We start from the raw sequence: 21,393 nt of genomic DNA, 5'->3' as shown, positions 1-21,393 counted from the left end.
CATTTATGCAAAATGTCATTGCTTCTGTATATTTGCTAATATGAGTATGGGGGTGAATCTCAACTTATCTATCCCAGTTGTTCTCCAACTGTTTAACCCATTTTGGGCGGGAACCCCATTTGGTGTAAACATTATGTTATAATTTAGCTATTGAAAAATAGCAGATCTACAAGCTCATAGCGCGCCACCGAGAAACATCGTGAAAATATTTATTTCAGAAAACTGGAGGATTTAGAAGATTTTCTTTTAAATTTTGAGGTAAGGCCTAAACGGGTTAATATCAAGGAACGCCCATAACTCAAGAGTGTACAAATGTAACCAAAGTGGTTCCATTTCATACAGTCAGAGTTACAGACCTGTGTAGGTCCATTTGGGACCATTTGGAACCACCTCGAGGAACCCTGATGGTCCCTGGACCCCACTTCTGAAAACCATTGGTGTATGGCTTTATTCCACTGGTGGTACCATTTACTCAAGTTTTACTTTACTGGGGTATTACCAATTTTCAATAATTTTACTTCTACTCCACTACATCGCAAAGGCAAATATTGTACTTTTACTCCAGTACAATTATTTGAAAACCTTAGTTACTGCTTACTTTGTAGATTTGGATTATTACAAATCCACTTCAGACTTATACTTTGGCAATTTGAGAGGCGATCTACAAGCTCACAATGAGCTGGGATAGCTCTGCTATTTTCAAAGGATTTCTATACATATGAAAACTTGTGAAATGGAACCTTCTGCATAATGACTATACTTCCTTTTGGTACTTTAAGCCAATACGTTTGTAGTTTTACAGAGTTAAAATTTATAACAGACTATTTCTACAATAGGGTATCGATACTTTTGTACAAAAAAGTGGAGTTCTTCTTCCATCATTGCTTTCTTCTCACCTTAGGAAGGTCTTCCTTGAGGGACTGCAGAACGTAGTACATGGAGCTCTTGCTGTTCTCCCGCGGAGACACGCAGACCACCGCCTCTCCGTGCACGGCGATGTCTCCCGGCTTCACGCGCAGCTTGGACATGCAGATGGAGTAACGAACCGTTTCTGCATTCACCTGGACATAGAAAACACCCCGCTTAGACATGCAGATGGAGTAGCGGACCGTTTCTGCATTCACCTGGACATAGAAAACACCCCGCTTAGACATGCAGATGGAGTAGCGGACCGTTTCCGCATTCACCTGGACATAGAAAACACCCCGCTTAGCGCTTAGACATGCAGATGGTGTAGCGGGCCGTGTCTGCATTCACCTGGCACCCCACACACACACACACGTTTCTGCATTCACCTGGCCCCACACACGCACACACACGTTTCTGCATTCACCTGGCCCCACACACACACACCCAGCTTAGACATGCAGATGGAGTATCGGACCGTTTCTGCATTCACCTGGCCCCCCACACACACACACACACACACACACACCCAGCTTAGACATGCAGATGGAGTAACGGACCGTTTCTGCATTCACCTGGCCGCTCGCACAGTGTGTGCGCGGCCGGCCACTTAATTGTCTCTTGATGACTATCATTTACACAAACCGTGCAATTTACCACCCCGCAATCTACATACAAACAATGCATTGCAAAACAACTGTGCCGTTTAGTCTTGGTTGAATGCTGTGCATGAAATTTGTGCACAGCGTGCAAACAATTAGTATAAATCGCCTTGGAGGAGCAATTCTATTATATGAATAGCTTCGTATAATTGGCCCTCACAAGAAATGCTAATTATAGGATCTGGCACCATTTCTATCTACTGGCTCCGTGTCTCAGAGGTGGGCTATGAACCGCTGGGAAGCCTTTTTCACAGAGCGTGGGACCTGATGGGCCGTTAGTGGAGTAGAGAGCGCTCCGCTGTGTTCATTTGGACCACGTACAAGTGGTTATATAACCTCACAAACAACAATATACCTTAACCTAACCTTAAGCCTGACCCTAACCTCACAAAAACTATGCCTAAACCTAACCTTAACCCTAACCTCACAAAAACTATACCTAAATCTAACCTTAACGTACTTTATCGGGCAACTAAGTAGTCCGCGGCTGTTGGAAAAATAGTGCTGGCGGCAGCGGGATTCGATGGAGATGTGGGTTGGGAGTCTAATGACCACGAGGCATGCTACCGAGCTGGCTGCCAGAATTGGGTTTTCTGGCTGTATTAGAATATGAGGAAGCCCCGCCCCACGGGCCCCCCACTACTTCCTACTAGTAGTAGGGCGGGGCGAAGCGGTGTAAACCAAGCACCTCATCAGGTCCCACCCGCTCTGCGAAAAAGCCAGTCCCATGAACAGTTCAGAAACATGCCTATTAATGACATGGTCGATGAGGATTCCAAGCTAATAGAAACCTTTCTCTTCCTGGGAAGTTACTGCAGGATGTTGGTTTGGGCTATGTTGATGACGTCTGTGGCAGTCAGACAGCATATACATTTGATCAGCTATTTTTGAAAAGGTCTGTGGATTTTTGAAAATGTTCACCTAAAATGACATGACCAAAATATGGGTGCGACGTTCAACGTGCTAAAGAATCAGGAATCATCAGCTGCATAGTAATTACCACTTCAAAAACGTCTCTTAACACATTCTGGACGGGAACCCGTTTTGGTGTTTTAACTAAGCATTATTTAGCTATTGAAAAATAGCAGATCTACAAGCTCATAGCGCGCCACCGAGTGGCGCGCTACGAGCTTGTAGGTCTGCTATTTTTGAAAAATCGTGAAAATGCGCCACAAATCTTTGAATATATATTCTTTCAGAATACTTTATTTATTTCGACGTCAGGCCTAAATGGGTTAAAACCGTAAAGGCCATATCAACAGCGGATCAGCAAACAAACAAACAAACAGCAGATGACGTATATACCTCTAGTCGCAGCAGCCGTATCCTCTCCAATGACAGCTTCACCAGAATGAAACAGTCATCAGGCAGAAAGACCTCCTCGATGTACTCCGAGATCTGCGAGAGGATGAGAAACATTGAGTGTCACAGATGGCTGACACAGCTGCCTGGCCTTGTGGTGTGTTTGTGCAGCAAGCCAATTTCAAAGAGGACGTGTGTCTCTGGCTTTTCACATGTCATGATGCCGTCTCTCTCACGTTCACATTCGGGCTCATTTGGGATCCAGGACCCTCATTCTCCAGAAGGGTTCGGGTCTCATGCATATGTAAATGAGACTTGCTCTGCAATGCATCGACACAGCGGTTTACCAAGGCTGATGACTAGCAGGTGTCATACTAATTACTGCATCTTGTACTTGGATCAGTTCTAAATGTTGTACATAGGGGTGTGTCTGACCTTAAACCCATTCTAATATAGGACTTTATATGTATTGTTGATGGATTAGGGCCCAGTAAATCTGGATTATACCAAGACGACTTCTACATGATTTCTTTGCTTTTGCTTTAATTACGGTTTTTTTACGTTATATATTATTATTATTATTATGTTCTTGTTCAGTGCTTTGGTTCGAGGGTTTGGTCGTTGTAAATGTGCTATATGAATACACTTTGATTTGTTTTGATTTGATGCGATTAATGTGGGTTTTGTACATTCCATTATTATTTAGACATAAACACAACACAAACATTTGTGAGAGCACACAGGTAGAAAGATATCACCGTAAAATAATGGCACAGGTCATAACTCAAGAGCTTAGAAATGAGTTTTGTTCATTGCAGATGGGTAATATTGGGTATCTCTGAGGTAATTCTCAGCGTTCGGTTATGTGTAAAACATTACTCCATGTACTGTACACTTTGCACAGATGGAGTGTGCAAAACCACCCTCGGTCTTTCATTAGGGCCAGCAAGCAATCTGAGACTCCGGAGGAGCACTTTGGATATCGCTGCTATCGGCCAGAAACCTCTTATCTCCATTTTCTATTTTTTATTTTACTTTTTGTAAATGAATGCCTTACTTGATCATACTACAGCGCCACAGTTAAGTATCCAAAATAGCAGATCTACGAGCTCGAGACACACACGTGTTGAGCCACTTTAGCTCATTTGGAATTTGATTTCTGAAAATTAACAGTTTGAGACATATGAGGTTTCCACCCGACGGAGACGATGAGTGCTCACACGGAACGTTCATTGATGTCTGCAAATCTGTGCTGTGCTCAAATGTCTCAGTTATTCATTCTAAGCACAAATAGAAACGAAACAATAACGGTAAAAATGGATTTAGTCAGGTCATCATGACTCGTAACCGGCTATTGACCGCCACTTCTCTCCACAAGTGAAAGTCATTTTCTGCTTGAAGTGCTCGGGTCGCTCTGCTTCCCAGAATGCTGGACGTGTCACGTGGCTGGAGAATTGAAGTGTGATGCTCTGCGCTGGGAAGAGGGACGGTCCACTGCCTCTTACTTTAACCATAGACATGCATGGCAAACAGACAGACAGGCACCGGCAGTTTGTTGTTGACAGGGATTGATCCTTAAAGGCCTGATGTCGAAATTAAAAAAATGTCCTGACAGTTTTCTGAAATACCCATGTTTCTATATCAGTGGTGCTCAATATTTCATGTCAAGGACCCCAAAATGTATATTTAATTGGCCTCCGACCCCATCTGAAAATATGTTGTTCCAGGCACCTCCCCAGAAGCAAAGATTTGAGTTAAAAATATATATATTCCAAATTTGCACCACATTTTCAAGATTTTTCAAAAATAGCAGACCTACAAGCTTGTAGATCTGCTATTTTTCAATAGCTAAATGTAACGATAATAGTAACTGCATCGAAAAATCGATTTTAAATCATTGAATCGTATCGTCCATGAATGAACCAATATCGTGATACGTATCGCGTCGCTGTTACAATGCATCGCTACACCTACCTACGCATTACCTGTTCAACCGCTGATGGACTGCAGGTTCCACATGTAAACAGTAAAGAAAGAAAGAATAGGTCATGAAAAATGACACATTTACCTCTCCAAGAAGAGTTTTCTCAATCCTTCCCTTCACCAGACGACCAAAGTCTGCATCATCATCGACGTCCAGATGGGCACTGATGATTGGTGTGCTGAGTGGCAGATACAGGAGAGTTGATTTATTTTTAGTACATTTACCAAAACATTTTTTTATTTTATTTTTAGCCCATCAAGACCAGAGCTGATTCCACAAATGCCTTCTAAATCAGTAGTTCTCACACTTAAGATCTTTCCAAAAAAAGATCAAAAATAGCAGATGTACAAGCTCGCAGCGTGGCACTTAGTGACACACTGTGAGCTTGTATATGCGCAATTTTGAATAGCCAATGCTAAAATCTAAAAAGACAGATGCTTTCCCGGTTTTAATGTGTGAACTGTATAAGGGTAAAGTGTTTTCTGGGCTGTGTATTCATCCTAGACAGGGCAGTTTCACAGCTTGTCACTGCAGCCAAACAAGTCAGTGACCATGAAGGCGTGCTGTATTTAGTGTAGGTGCAATGTGCTTAGAAAAAGGCCATTTTCAGCTGTCAGGCTGTCTTTTTTTTATGATTTGTACTTTATAAAATGTCTTGCCGTCAGGCTGTCTTGAACAAACCGCCTATGAGGTGTACTGTCGGCGCGTGTCAAACTTGGGAACAAATTGTTCCCATTTGAAGGAGCCAGTAGTCACCACTCACCAGTCAATAGCAGATTCTCTTTCAATTTGGCAGTTTAAAGCCTTTAACCCTCATCCCAGACACACACGCACAAAAGAAAAAAATGACACATCCTTAACCCATTTTGGGCGGGAACCCCTTTTGGTGTTTTAAACATTGTTATAATTTAGCTATTGAAAAATAGCAGATCTACAAGCTCATAGCGCGCCACCGAGTGGCGCGCTACGAGCTTGTAGGTCTGCTATTTTTTTAAATCGTGAAAATATTTATTTCAGAAAACTGGAGGATTTAGAAGATTTTTTTTTAATGTCAAGGTGAGGCCTAAATGTGTTAAGTACCACTACAAAGGAAGAGACAGCTCCAATTTGTTTCTTTGTCTGCATGTGGACCAGGAGGACGAAGTGAAGTCTCGGTTATTATTTGCCACAAGCCTCGAAGCCTGATGCTTACCTGATGTTCTTGGAGGCATTAATGATCTCCTTGATGCGGGGCACACCCAGGGTGATGTTCATGGATGCTACTCCGGCAAAGTGGAAGGTTTTCAGAGTCATCTGGGTGCCAGGCTCCCCGATGCTCTGGGCACACAGAGCCCCCACCGCCGAACCGGGCTCCATCTGGGCTCTGAGTTCACACACACACACAGAGAGAGATTAGAGAGCACCACAACTACATATCAGTATACATACCTCATATACATATAGTTGTGCATTTTAAAACTGTGTACATTGGTGACTATAACGATAATCTAGATGATCTTGAGGCATACAAAAACGGGAAAAACAAACCAACTAGTACCAACAAGGTCGACTAGTGGATTTACTAGTCGACTAGTTGAATAGTCGCTTGCTTAAAGCCTTAGGGAACATTACATTCGTCCGACATACCAATAGTCCGACATACGTGGCCGGTTAAGACGGTTAGGGTTAGGTTATGTTGGACTAACGCTACGCACCCCTACATATCAACTCTTTCTGCTGCACAGTCCCTCCATCATTGTATAAAAGCAACTTATTTTATGTGAAATGTAACCATGATAAAAATTGTAAAAAATAAATTATATATATATAAAAAAGTGCCATTTCCTGCATCTCATATGATACAATACATCTTTGAATAATGAATATGAACAAGAATTTTGTCATTCTGTATATCGGAAGCAAATTTTTGATTTTTATGTTATAGACATTTATGGAGGGGGAATTGAGGCTCTTCGGAAAATCCCAGTTTATCAATTAATCGATGATCGATTAAAACAAGTAAATCAAATTCAACTAAGTGAACCCGCGAACTCGTCGGTATTCCAGCGGGATTAGATTCTGTCCACGATTCTTATCAGTCCGAGACACACCTGTGTCCCGGGGGGAGTTACATGGGAATGACCATTTGATCCACACAAGCCCCCTCGTGTGGATTAACAGGCATTAGTGGAACCAGGTGGCACATCCTGCCGGACATAAAGCAGCACAATCTGCAGACAGTCTGAAGGCACATACAGTCGCAGTACCTCATATATTTGTCCCTGCACGTCTCCAGGAACTTCTCCAGTTGCGTCGGGGTAACTCGGTCCAGCTGGTAGAGAACCTTAGGCTGCAATACGAAGAAAAAGCAACAAAAAGCTTTTAGTTGCTCAAGATTGCTTTATTTGTCATTCTTTCCAACTGCAGCAGCAGAAAAAAACTAAATTACGTTTCTCGAATTCTTCAATTAAACTTAACAATAAAAATAAAAAACAATCTGCGATTCCATCATCGTAATGCTGTCTGTGTGGCCGAGGAACGCACATCACCCTGGTAGCCAGAGAACCGTCTCTGCTTTTGCATGTGATGTGACAGACAAGAACCTTGCACTTTTAATTTTATTTTATTCCTCACACAAAGATGCCGTTGCCTGGTCCTGTATCTCAAATGGTCAAATACATATTTGATGAAGGAATACAATATGCCTTTTGTATTCTTTCTGTATATCTTCAAAATGTAGATTTTTATGTTAGACATTGAGGGAAATTAAGATTCTCAGATCAAATTTAAAAACAAACGCTGCTTATCAACTAACTGGTTAATCGATCGATTAATGATGATGGTGAACGGTGTGTGGGTGCTGGGTTTACCTCCGTGCTGCCGTTGTCGTTAATGCCGTACTTGTCTCTGGTTCTCTTGATCCTTTCGGACATGCTCTTGATGAACTTCCGTATGCCCTGTTGGTCGAGAGAGGAGACGAGATGGGGAACAGAATCAGAACAGGGAAACAGAACAGAATCCAAACGCAACACACCGGTCACTAAAGTCTCCTCTTCAAGTAGGCAAAACGGGAGTCATTAGTGCTCTCTCCAGCCATGATGAGTCATGCTGTTATTTCACATCACAGGTGAGCGGAACTATTCGGAGATCAAATAAATCCAAACTCTTGTTTACAGGGCATTCTCATTCAATCCCACGCACAGCTGTGCACACTTAGTCCGGTCAATTATTTGAGCAGCGAGTCAGAGAGCCACCGTTCTTGTTATGCAATCTGTATTCAAATATGTCCCACTGAACTGAAGAGTGATCGGAATAACTCAAGTTTGCATTTACGTCCGGTGTATTCTCGCCGATTGCATTGTGATCAGGGAGAGCTCAGGGACGGGATGTTCCTTAAGGCCTAGTCATACTCCAGTTTCCGCGATAAGGTGACGACCAAAACGGTGCTTAGTCGAAACAAGAGACGTGTGTTTGGGTGAGCGGTGAAGCGCTTACTTACGTGACGTCATGTTGTAGTTTTCGGTGGTCACCTCATCACCTAAAACTGGAGTATGAATAGGACAGGACAGGACGTACAGTAGGGTTGCTGTACAACGTGCGCTTACGGCTGATCCGATCACATTACGTCATCATTCACAATGCGTCCTGGGTGCATCGGCATCATGCATTAAAGGGGGTGTAAGTCATGTTTTTGTACACACACACACACACACACACAAAATATAATGCAGGTTCTATAACGATCATCATTGCTATAATGTGTTTGTTCTCCAACTTTTTAATAAACAAAAAAAAACTCTACAAAAAGGTAATTTATCAATTTTACTAGTTAAATACTCCTGCACGAGGTCTCTCTCCTGATTGGACATAATTGGTAACCTAGGTATCCTAGCCTGAACATGTATTTTCTGTTTACTACTGAAAGAGCTGGAGATCCTATTAACACCTTTTGTGCTAAAAATGTTTATACACGTCCTCTCAATTCAAACCGCGGGGTGCCTCGGACGTGTATACAGGTCCTTTAGACCCTTTTAATGGTATAAAACGGGATTGCTGTAATCCATTTTTTGACAGCTCCCGTTGGTAGGCAACGCCTTGTTCAGCGCTCGTGGACATGTTTCGTGCGTGCGTGAAGCCACTTCACTTCCTTGTTCACGGGCTGACAAAGCTGTCTATAATCTATGAATCTACGGCGCATGGTTTTGATCAGAACGCCGATGTTCTGTCCTAATTTCTGACTTAACCAAGCATCTTGTTTGGAATATTAACACTTCTAAAGAGTGATCAGACTTGACAGTGCGAGGTAGTAATGGAACGTCATACTGTACCTCCCGGTTTTGGGGGGAAATGGAAGGCGGGGCTTTTCAGAGTAAAATCTGCCCATCTGCTTGGCACTCTAGCGCCTTTATTCTGACAAACTCTGGCAGCATCATAAGTGTTAATGAACGAACACACCATAGCAATGAATGCTTTTAACATGCGTCCTTCCCTTGTCCGGAGAACATATCAAGATACAGATCACATGTTAATAACACGTAACATAAATCGGGGCCATTGAGAGCGTCTGTTTTTGCAACTGAGAAACAAAAGAGTTGTAATGCCGAATAAATGCTTTCCACACATGTAATCACTATAGCAACGTAGCATGCTCATTATGAACTATACCTCCAGGTACTTATCTGAGCCTGTGTCTGTTAACTCCTTCACAAAAGGGGGAAGAAAGGTTTGGAAGCGTTACTTACTACAGCACTGATAGACTGCACCAGTTTCACAAATCCAATTAGCAACCTGGCCTGGCGGAGACCTGTGCTCTGAGGAGCCCATTTTTCATCTCTTAACCCATTCAGGCCTGACGTCGAAATTTAAAAAAAAAAGTTTTCTAAATCATGACAATTTTCGGAAAGATTTGAGGCACATTTTAACTTTTTTTCAAAAATAGCAGACCTAGAAGTTCATAGCGCGCCACTCGGTGGCGCGCTATGAGCTTGTAGATCTGCTATTTTTCAATAGCTAAATTATAACAATGTTTAAAACACCAAAAGGGGTTCCCGCCCCAAAATGGGTTAATGGTTAATGTGGTTAAACGCTAACGTGACATGGATGCGTTCCAGGTTTCAATGGATTAACACTAGCATGTCTGAAATAAATTCTCTACTATTATGACGGCTAACGGTCAGGATGACCGTGTTTTTCGTGCGATTTGATTGGCCATTATCTCCCCCACTCGTCTAATGATCTTCACACCTCCCTGCACCCGTTGACGGCTTGACATTGTCTTCTAAATGTTACATTCCAACTAATTCAAGGCAGCAGTTTCAACTGACAGGACAACTCAAGTTATTTTTTCTTTTTCATTTCAGTTTACCAAACTATAATTATAGTGACGATGTGAGCGCTATATTGAATACCCTTGCGCAGCAAACACTGTCCGACTTTGTATCGAGACAATAAAATAGGCTACCACACGTTATTGTAACAGCCAGAGCCTGGCACATTGCTCAGAGTCAGACGAAATACGACATTAGTTATATATTGTCATTTTTATATAGAGGGGAAACATTATAGGGAGGGAGGTCTATCGCAATGGAATGATTCATGTCATTCATGTCAGTTTGGGAGCGGATAAAACACTGTCCGACTTTGTTTTACCATTGGGTAGGTTTTTGGGAAGGCTAAGCCTTGCCTAGCCTTACAGACCCGCTGCCTATGAACGATGTAATTTATATATATATTTGATTGATTGTGCAAGCAGAGAGGTCCGTAGCAGAAGTTTTATAGCAGCACGGTTTATATATACACCATAGGATAGATCAAGTCATGTGACGCATCACCGCCACAAATAGTGCTACAGCGTTATCTAAAATGCACTTCCGCATACCTCACCGGCAGTTACTTGGATCCATGAACATATGTGACCACATTTGACTTTGAATTTTTGTTTTTTCATGTCATATGAAAGCAGGGAATCATAGCTTCAAATTGACATATTGGTTGTTCAGTTTGACCCACCAGTTTTGGAGATATGGCTTATAGAGTAATGTCTTGCAGAAAACAGCGAGATGAGAAAACAGGCTTGAAAGGTTCACTTCTGTGGTCTCTAACATTACACCTAGCTACATGTTTAAGCATTTATTTCATATTTACATGTCAATTTCAGCTCCGACACTTATTTCAGACATGCTCTAGTATGTGAAGAGTCTGCCTGTGCTATTAACTCATTTTGAAAAAAAAAAAAAAAAAAAAGTTTTTCTCCTCTTTTGAAAAGCTGGAATGTGCGCGATGGCAGTCTCTCAGTCAAATCTGGTCACATATTCTCTCCCTCTCTGCGAGAGAGGGAGAGAGAAAAAAAAGAGCCGTGATGCATGAAAATCAGTTCCACTGGCCGCGTGCAGAAAAGTTTACAGGCAAAGAAGGACGGACAGAACTGTCAAAACATTTAGAGGTTCGGGACGTCTATCGGGTTGGACTGATTTCAAACACTGTCATTTTTATTTGGAATCGCGCATCGGCAAGCATTCTCGCTCCAAGGAAAGGAAATGTCGGTCGGGTCAAACAGACCATGCTATAAACTTTATTATTCCAGGATAATTGATCTATTTTTATCATCACCACCTTACATAATTATGCTATAAAGATGGCGTGTATAGTCAACATTTATTTATATCTATTGAGCTATGCGCTTGGTGGAAACAATACGCCAGTCAGTCAACACACCATATTTCACCATATATATTTTTTCCGTTTCTGGAAAAATAAAGTCAGACATTGTTATTTCTGCAAACCGCATATAACAAATATAACCTCTAAAACAACATTTAGTCTATGCTGTGAGTAGGCCTACATTCGTAATGTAAGTTTGCCTACATGTGGCAGTTGAAATGCAAATGAACCATTGGCTTGAACAATGCCGTCTCCAGCTGTCGGGAGGTGTGAAACTTCACTGCTTGCGGGGGGAGAAAGGGTGAGGACGGTCAATGTGACCGAAAAAGTCATAGTAGGTATAAGCATGTCTAAAATCATATTTACAAAACGTTTCAGATGGGGAAAAAACAGAGATGATTTGAATCGAACATTTAGAAAAAGTCATGCAAGGGGAACTTTCTCAGGACTTCATGGGCAAAGAAAATCCACTTCAAAATTTCAAAATCTGTCAGAAAGACCGCTCCGACGTGCTAGTGTTAACCCATTTAGGCCCGACGTCGAAATTTAAAAAATGTCTTCAAAATCCTGAGTTTTCTGAAATACTTCATGTTTCTGTATCAGTGGTGCTTAATATTTCATGTCAAGGACCCCCAAAAATGTGTTGCCTCTGCCCCCCCATCTGAAAATATGTTGTTATAGGGACCTCCCAAGAAGCAAAGATTTGAGTTAAAATGTTCACTCTGTAACAATATATTCAAAGATTTGAGGCACATTGTCACGATTCAAAAATAGCAAACCTGCCAAAGCCATACTGATGCAACTCCATGTCAACAGTTGCAGAGGAAAGAATAGAGTAGACGCTGGAGCAACTGGGATGATAATGACTGATGTTTGGACCTTGCGATCTTACTCAGAGCCATAACTGGCATACATCAAATAATGAAAAGACATAAGACAAGCTCTCCTGCTGTGCGTTCTCATGCTTGAAGTTGTTGCATCATCTAGTCAAACTGGCGATCCCCCCGGCCATTTATAAAAACCAAAAAAAAAAATGTCTCTCTCAGACAATTGAACTCTCACATGGCAAGTGTCTGGAAGCAGCATGAAGTAAAGTATTTTTGTGATGTTTTGAGCTGAGCCTTTTCTGTTGGGTTATTATTTTCCCCCCTTTTTTAAATTGATTATGCATGCATGAAGCATTGAGTGTTTTTGACATTTTCTGAATATTTCATTATTCTGTGAAATTCAATAAAAAGACTAAACTGAGTTAATTCAATTGTCTGAGTTTGATTGCTGAAAGTAGGTCTGCATAATGTTACTAGACAGGTAATATCCTCACTTCAAATTGAATTGTTCTTTCAAATGTTTTATTGGGGCCCCTTATTGCATTGTTTGTTAATAGCAGTGACTGAGAAAACAGACTGAAAAACAATGCTGTATGAGTGAATACGTGTGAGCGTGGGTCCGCAACTGGGCCCACATCAAGTGACCTTTTGACCTATGCGTCCCTCACCCCAAAATGAGTTCGACAGGCCTAGGCACTAGATTGTAGTGCGTGCATGCATGTGTAAAAGTGGCATTGAATTGCAGATGATTTGTTTTCTAATTTATACCCATTAAGACCTGAGGCCAATTCTACAAATGCCTTCTAAATCAGTAGTTCTCAAAAACGTTCAAAAGTAGCAGCTCCGCAAAAGTTGTACATCTGCTATTTTTGAACAGGCAACGCAAAATTCTAAAACGGCACTTTTTTGCTTTCCCGGTTGTAACAGGTTAGTCTAGTTGTGGAACAGAGGACGTGAGCGGGTTTTCGAAACACAATAGCTTCTAATGGTAATCATCCTTGTTATTATTTGGTAGAGGTCATGTATCGCAAATAGCATGAGAGCTTCCACAGAGTTCTCTCATTGACATTTATGGTTATAATAATACTGTTAAATAATAGTCCACAGACGTCCTAGGAACTACCGCATGTAGTGCCCAGGACGTCTGTGGACGTCTTGGGGAAAAAAAAGAAAACGAAAATGTGGGTCAAAATGTGGGCACCCCACGTCGCTATTGTGAAAGAATGAAAGGGCACATAATGTGTTAATATTTCGGAATGGGTTTCATTTAAGTGCTAAGACTTCTAGACTCATCTGCTTCCTGCATGGCTCCCATTGTGTCGATGTTCACCAGCTATCCTACTGTAATGGGAGGGTGATATTTGTCACTGCATGTACTCCTTAGGGGGGCTGGGGGGGCGGGAGGAGTGGGACGGAGGCGCTGCGCCCTCCTCCCGGTGGGGTCTCCTCACTGGCAGGAGATCCAGTAGGGTAAAACAGCAGTGACAACAACACACAGAACTCATGTGTGTGGTGGGTGGGAGGACTTAATTGGCATAATTAGTCTAATTACCTCCAGGAAGCTGTCTCGGCAGCACAGGAAGTCCGCTCTCTTCATGATGGAGTCTCCAGTGAGGCACAGCTCGTTCTTACTGAGGGCAGGCTCCTGTGGGCACGGGTAGACCGCCTGCACACAAAGACACTATTGGGTCAATTCCCTATAAAGCAGGAGTAGCCATTAATAACTGTACTTTATAGGTTAAATATAATTTTAGAATTTGGTCAGAATTTGAGCAGCATCTCATTTTAGAGGGGGTCCCGTACACAGGGAAATACATTACATACAGACATGTACAGATAGCTTGCTCATCCTATTTTAGTTATGCGTCATACTGTAACTGCCCTGTGTAATTGTTTTATTACGAAACCTAAAGGCAAACTTTTTTAATTAATATGTTACAACGTTCAATGTTCAAAAACACAATTTAATCGTTAATCACAATTATCTGTGAGCCAATTAAACACTTTGACTACTATTCACAAGTTGCCCGAGTTAATCAATTGTAGAACACTTTCCCAGCGATTCGCGAGTTGCCCGAGTTATGTTTTCATTGTTTAATCCATGTTTTTTTTTATCAGTTTTAAGTCATACGGGCAATCCACCGAACAGAATGGGATAGGAGACGCATTTTGATGACGTCATCGCAAAAAGGTCCGTCGCTCCGGTGTGCAAAGGGTTATGGGAAATTGAGTCCCTATTGTTTACAATGGAGAAACTGCCGGAGGAGGAATCCATTAAGCGCATACAACACTCAACAATCGATTACACCGTTTTAATTATTTTCTTGCCATCTACACTTATAAACGTAGCTCGGCTATTGGGACCTATCTATGCCAGCTACGCTTATAAGCGTAGACATATGTTTAATACGCGCCGTCGGTCTGTTTACCTTTTAGCATTGCTCTGGGTAGAATAGCCCTCCTCCGTCACCACCAGCGATGCGATTTCTAAATCCAGCTCCGTTGAGCCTCCATTATAACCCGATTTTCAAAGCGCCGTATCTCCAAAGGTTAGAGAGCTGTCCATGGTGAGCCGGCACGCACCCGACGATCGTAAATCATTTGTGATTTTGTATCGCATCTCTGAGAAAATGTAGCTGGTTGTTCTGCTATCTAAAGGCTGTGGGCTGTGTTGTGTGGTGTCGTTCCACTTCCGGAAGCCCCCACCTTCCTGTTTAACCCGGAAGGAAAACAAGCTCCATAGAGTGGGCCTGGACGGGCGGCCCCTGGGGCAGTACAACCATGCTAACACTAGGGGCAGCAAAGGAGTTAAAGTGGATTTTCATGACAAGCAACTCGGCGGTCGGTGCAGTGGCTGTTCAAAGGCAACTTTACACTTAGGCAGTCTAGCCTAAAAGACGGCCGTAAATGGTCCGCAGTTAACCTGTTAATGGTCAGACATAAAGATGTGGTAATGGCGGCGCCACGGCCCTTACCCGGATGTTGTCCAGCACTCTCTTGAACTCCAACGGTTCGTCCTTGCCCTCCATGTCGGCGGGGTCGAGGCCGTCGCCGCCGTAGATGAACTGGATGATGTCACCGGTGGAGCTGCGTACCGTCAGGTCGTACTGGGAGCACAGGTCCTCCAGGGACTTCACCAGACGCCTCTGTTTCATTCAAGCACACACACAGGACATTAGCAGGGGTCATTAACTAATTTATTGCGGCTAGCTGTTAGCATAAATCCCAGTTCCAGGTGCCACCATACGCGTTCACTTTAAGAGTCGGAGTTTGTCCGCCTTCCCGCCCCAGCCCCCCACACACACTCGAATATCATTGGCACAAGCACACACTGTTTACCATTCGTCAGAAGCTTTTACATGGTGGGAGCGTCGCAGTACAAAGGCACAAATTCAATCCGAAATATGGATGGCAGAAGATCCACCAAGGACAGCTCTCCTGGATTCCGACTTATGGACGTTTGAAAATCCTCCTTTCAACTGCTTTACACGGTGCAGTGGGGCGTTGCCATAGCAACCTTATAAACTCAGCAACAAAAGTTTGGAAACTTAATTTTGGTCCACTATTTCTCCTCTATAATAATACCAATTGGTATTGTATTGTATATCATTTTAATCGTTGATTTAATCGTTGACCTTTACAACGAATTACAGTATAGATTGTAAGGATCGGGTGTTCGTGGAATGAGCAACACAGCTAAACGCGTGGGTAGCGCCTCCAAAACATTTGTCAAATAGTTGGTTTTCACCCTTGCTTTGAGTTGCTTAGTGGATTGAATAATTGCACTCTCCCACAGCAATAAGGAAAAGAACATATATTGGCTATTTTTACACTTTATTCATTTTACACTTTACAGGTAGCATGTGGAAGATCCATACGCAGTCATAACACTTGGTATGGGGCAGTATCTCTCTCACGCAGGCAAGACAGGCACGACAGAATGTCATCATTGAAGGCAATCTAAATGCAGTGAGCAAAATGTGGCTAGGTTGGTGACCAGCATGAGGAGTAGGTGCCAAGATGTTGCGGCTGCGTTTGGATCTTCCACCCACTACCGAGTTCCATAACACCGAGTGTAAAATGTATTAAGTGTAAAAATGGCCAATATGTGTTGTGCAATCATCCAATCCACTAAGCAACTCAAAGCAAGGGTTGAATACCAACCATTTGTCAAAATGGCAAATGTTTTGGAGGCGCTACACACACGTTTAGCTGTGTTGCTCATTCCAGGAATGCCCGATCCTTACAATCTATACATCGTTGTAAAGGTGACTAATCAACCATTAAAATTATATAAAATACAATACCAATTGGTGTTATTAAAGTGGAGAAATAATGGACCAAAGTTAGGATTCCGAACTTTTGTTGCCGAGTTTATTTTCAAGGACGCCCATAACTCAGAGCGTACAAATTTGTAAACATGTCCACTCTCAACTGGGGACCCCCTGGAACCCCCCTCAAGGACTCCTGGGTGTCCTCGGACCTGCGATGTGACATGTTGTGAGCATGTACAGCAGATTGGTTATTTTTGCCCGGCAAAGTTTAAAAAAAAAACCTGGGGGTCCTTGAAATGAAAAATCGGTGAAAATCACTGCCAGAGCCGTACAAATATTCTCTTACGGGGGTTCCTTGGCATATATTTTCTAATGGGGGTCCGCGGGCTAATGAGTGTCAATTTGGGGGTCCTTGACGTGAAAACGTTTGGGAACCACTGCTTTAGGGGGAAATGTGGCTCCAGTGCCAGAAGAATGCGTGAAAAGCCAAAGAAGAAGAAGGGCTCCCTGACCAACCACGTGGTGTAGCCCCCATGTTATTGTGATTGTTGTTAGTCGATTGTTATTAGCAACGGCCAGCGGTAGCATCAGCGCTAGCTTAGCTTGTTTTCATGTTTTATAAGATCCTAAAGATGGCAGATTGTCTCATTTGGAGCAGAAAAAGAACAAATAAGCGCGCGCGCGTGCACGTCGGATCCGTGTGGAGGCTATCTAACATGTGAGTAAAACAAAAAAAATGAAATATTTGTATTTATTTGAAGACGGATTTTCACGTTCTGGCACAGCCGGGTTGTGGAGATTAGAACGTAATTCCGTTTAACGATTAAATGATAGTTAACGGGAGGGGGGCTGGGTTGGCGGGCTTTTTTTTTTAAATAAACCATGAAAAGCATAAATTAAAAATAAAATGTATTCTGTTCAAAATCCATCCACATAAATGTTGCCTCAATCGGGCTAATGATAACAGATACCGTTACCATCAATACCAATAATGCAGGCACACTTTGGTAGGCCTGTAGCCCTGTACTCAACATTGCAATATAAAGCATTCAAGTCACCTGCAGTAGGCCTATTCCATCCTACAGTAAGTTACAAAGAGGAAAAACAGGAAGCTAATATCTGCAACCAATCTCCAACCAGGGGAGATATCTGAAAGAACACACCACCTCCATCCCCATGAGATCACCCTGACACAGGCAGATAGGTGGGAGGACGGTCCATGATTGTTTGCAGAGTGATAGATTTCAGCTTTGCAGCCGCCTGTCTCGGGAGATATTACTCCACCGTGGTGTACTTTGCCCTGATGAAAGAAAAAAACCTCCCTCCCCTGCATCTCTAGGCAGGTAGTTGCACGGTGAAAGGGAGCGAGCCTGTGAAGGTGGCTGGAGCACTAGTCAATCTATATCCATATAGATTGACTCATGCATGTGGAATTCACATGGGGGAACAACACTCTCTTTGAAAGTGACTTATACGTGATGGTGGGCTACTTAAAATGCTGGTATCGCGTCCAGGGTAGGCAGAAGTCAGCCCCATTATAAGGAAACTGTTAGTAGAGTGTGGAATACGTAATGCAGCTGTACTTGGTGTTTTAAGCATTATGTTATACTTTAGCTATTGAAAAATAGCAGATCTAGTGCCGCGCTATGACCTTGTAGAACGTTTTTAACTCATATCTTTGCTTCTGAGAGGACCCTGGAACAACACATGTTAAGATGGGGACCGCAGGCCAAATACAGATAATTTTAGGGGCCCTTAACCCATTTAGGCCCTCGAAATAAATAAAAAGTCTTCTGAAAGAATATAATTATATTCAAAGATTTGTGCCGCATTTTCACATTTTCGTTCCCATTTTCTTGTAGATCTGCTATTTTTCAATAGCTAAAGCATAACATAATGCTTAAGACACCAAAAGGGGTTCCCGCCCAAATTAACATGAAATAGTTTGAGCACCACTGACATAGAAACATAGGTTTTTCAGAAAACTGTCATGATTTTAGAGGACATCTTGTAGAATCGAGCTCAGGTCTAAATGGGTTAAAAGCAATAATGCACTTTATGCACAAGTTACTTTAGTAACTGTATTGCCCTATAAAAATGCTGCTAAACCATATACACTTTATACCTTGTACTTTGTTTCTTGTAGGTATGTTTTCGTAGTGTGAAGTGCTTCACTTCTCTTGGCCAGTTCACCACTTAGTCTCAAAGTGTTTTTTGCTGGTTAAATATAAAAATAAAAAGGTCGCCCTGACCCGACAGTGTTTTCCGAAGGTGAGCAGTGCATTAAAGCACACAAACAAAATGTCTCCGGCCTTCACCTGCATGTATCCGGTCTCTGCGGTCTTAACGGCCGTGTCCACCAGACCCTCACGGCCAGCCATGGTATGGAAGAAGAACTCGGTGGGTGTCAGGCCAGAATAGAAGCTGTCAGCCACAAAGCCTTTGGCAGCAGGCAGCTGTAAAGACAAAGAAAAGGAAAAAGAAGGGGTTAGTTGATGTTAAAGGACAACTTTAGTTTTTTTCAACCAAGGTTCATGTTTTAGGTTGTTATTAGAGAAAGTAAAAGATGAATGTTACATTTTTTTCATTTGCTGTTTTCTTTCGTTTTAGTGATTTTAGCTATTTTTGACAGGGGGGCGGGGGCATTTGAACATGGGGCTAAATATGTATTTTTTTACAAAAATTGATAGCGATTTATCTTTTTATTATTTACTATTGTCTGGCCACAAAAGATCACAGTATCTACTGAATTTGAAGGGGGGTACTATAGGGGGCTGCCATACTGTGTTGTATGGCTCAACAGGTCAGTTTGTCACCCCAACCTTCACATTCAGTGATCTTTTGTAGCCAGATGTAATTTCCTGGGGTCTAGTACGACTATAGTAAATAATAAAATAATAAATCGCTATAAAATTTTGTAAAAAAATACATATTTAGCCCCATGTTCAAATGCCCCCGCCCCCCTGTCAAAAATAGCTAAAATCGCTAAAACGAAAGAAAGCAGCAAATGAAAAAAACATAACACTCATCTTATACTTTCTCTAATAAGAACCTAAAACATGAACCTTGGTTGAAAAAAACTAAAGTTGTCCTTTAAGTGGGTTCCCTGCTATGCGTAAAGTAAATTGACATTATAAAAATCTAGCCATAAAAAGAAATGCCTGATTAAAGAGCAACACTAAATACACAATCACGTAATATTAGCTCTGGGGAGTGTTGGCCTTTCACATGGATTAAAGCAAAAATCAAATCCCTCGATGTTTATGGCAAAGTTCTAATGTGAAATTTAAGTTTAACAGTGTGAAAGGAGGCCCCCACACTAGGGCCATTTACTAAAGAATTAACATTATTTTAGCATAATTAACATAATTATAATTATTAGATTGAGGCTTCAAAACCTTTGCTTTTATGCAATCAGTCCATTAGGTGCATGTGGATCGGCTAAAAAAAGACAAAGTCATTTTCAATGTTTCCGTTGCCTGTTCAAAAATAGGCTATTTTTTGAGAACCACTGATTTAGAAGGCCTTATTTTGTAGAATAAGGCCTGGGGCCTTTCTCGGCCCCACCCCTCTCCAACTGTTTATATTGTGTTTAGTTTCCAAGATGGCCGTAGCACCAGGAGGGGGTGGGGCGGAGGTGAGCGGGCGGGGTCGACATATGCCCTTACTGAGCTGCATTCAAGACACTTGCCTTGTGTCTGACACCTGACTTGTGTCTGAACACAGCTTTGATGGATGTGTTCTGCCCCCCCCCCCCCATCAAACAAAATGTTTGGTCAAACCATATGGGCTTCCATTGGAAATGCATTGGAGCGGCCATTAAACACAGACACAAGACAGGTGTCTTGAATGTGTGAACGCAGCCCAGTAAGGGCATATGTCAACTCCACCCACTCACCTCCGCCCCACCCCCTCCTGGTGCTGCGGCCATCTCGGAAACTAAACACAATATAAACAATTGGAGAGGGGTGGGGCTGAGAAAGGCCCTTACTTGACCCTTTTTGCTAAAAAATATATGTTAATAGAGCGCCGAAGTCCTGACGTCACTCGCTCATCCCCTCGATTCCCCTGGTTCACGGAAGTAATTTCTCTATGGAGAATAACATGGGGTCATCTTAAAATCGTTTCATATAAGCATTGTGGTCCAAAAATAAACAAGCTGTCTCTGCGTTATTGTCAGGGAGGTGTCTCTGTATCGCTTGCGACAGTCAGTCACTCATATATGATAGCGAAAATGTAATTAATTCAGTAGCAGTGAGCCAGTGACAATAGAGTTTTCTCTCAGTCAGTTGATTCTTCATATCCATATGAGTGAAGCGGCCTGGATGACATGTTTATTTCATGAATTACATATATTCATGTATGCCAGTCTCTGAGGAAGATCGAGGATGAACATCAGTCATTATTATTAGAGTCTACTCTATTCTTTCCAGCACACATCAGGAGAATGTTCCTCTCAGATGTACTCACACCTCACCTCACACCTCACACGTAATCGCAGCGCTCCGTCTGATTAGGCACTAGGCAACAGCTTAGTCTGTCTAGCTTAGTGGTTTTCAACCTGTTTCAATCAATTATTATTTATTTGGCATTTGATGAGATTTAGCCTCTCAGACACAAAACGTGGGTGTTTTGTTGTCGTTGGATTAGAATTTCTCCACATTTCCATGCTGTATTGATAACAATTATTATACATTCCCTAATTGTGTAGACGTCTTGTGAATTAAGTAATGAAGGTGTGTTTCACAATAATTTAACTCTTGAGAGAGAGCGTGAAATGAAACCAAATGGACCCGTAA

The 21,393-nt window shown here is 42.3% G+C and overlaps 1 protein-coding gene across 2 annotated transcripts in view; it reads right to left on the bottom strand.

Annotated features, from left to right (window-relative positions):
* Positions 1-21,393, bottom strand: part of polr3a (polymerase (RNA) III (DNA directed) polypeptide A) — a 60,406-nt gene that overhangs the window by 6,696 nt on the left and 32,317 nt on the right. Inside the window, exons 19-28 of one of the 2 annotated variants that reach the window (XM_079493072.1) lie at positions 18,913-19,050; positions 15,296-15,466; positions 13,873-13,986; positions 9,499-9,534; positions 7,704-7,790; positions 7,101-7,183; positions 6,047-6,217; positions 4,939-5,032; positions 2,874-2,966; positions 897-1,061 (exon numbers count right to left, since the gene is read on the bottom strand). In XM_079493072.1, the coding sequence (XP_079349198.1) occupies positions 897-1,061; positions 2,874-2,966; positions 4,939-5,032; positions 6,047-6,217; positions 7,101-7,183; positions 7,704-7,790; positions 9,499-9,534; positions 13,873-13,986; positions 15,296-15,466; positions 18,913-19,050 (1,152 nt within the window). The remainder of the gene's footprint in view (positions 1-896; positions 1,062-2,873; positions 2,967-4,938; positions 5,033-6,046; positions 6,218-7,100; positions 7,184-7,703; positions 7,791-9,498; positions 9,535-13,872; positions 13,987-15,295; positions 15,467-18,912; positions 19,051-21,393) is intronic. The other variant, XM_079493073.1, reaches the window with a different exon arrangement.

Source organism: Electrona antarctica, assembly GCF_951216825.1.
Source record: "Electrona antarctica genome assembly, chromosome: 22".
Lineage (NCBI taxonomy): Eukaryota > Metazoa > Chordata > Actinopteri > Myctophiformes > Myctophidae > Electrona > Electrona antarctica.
The sequence above is the reverse complement of the archived record's forward strand: the minus strand, read 5'-3'. Positions and strand labels throughout refer to the sequence as shown.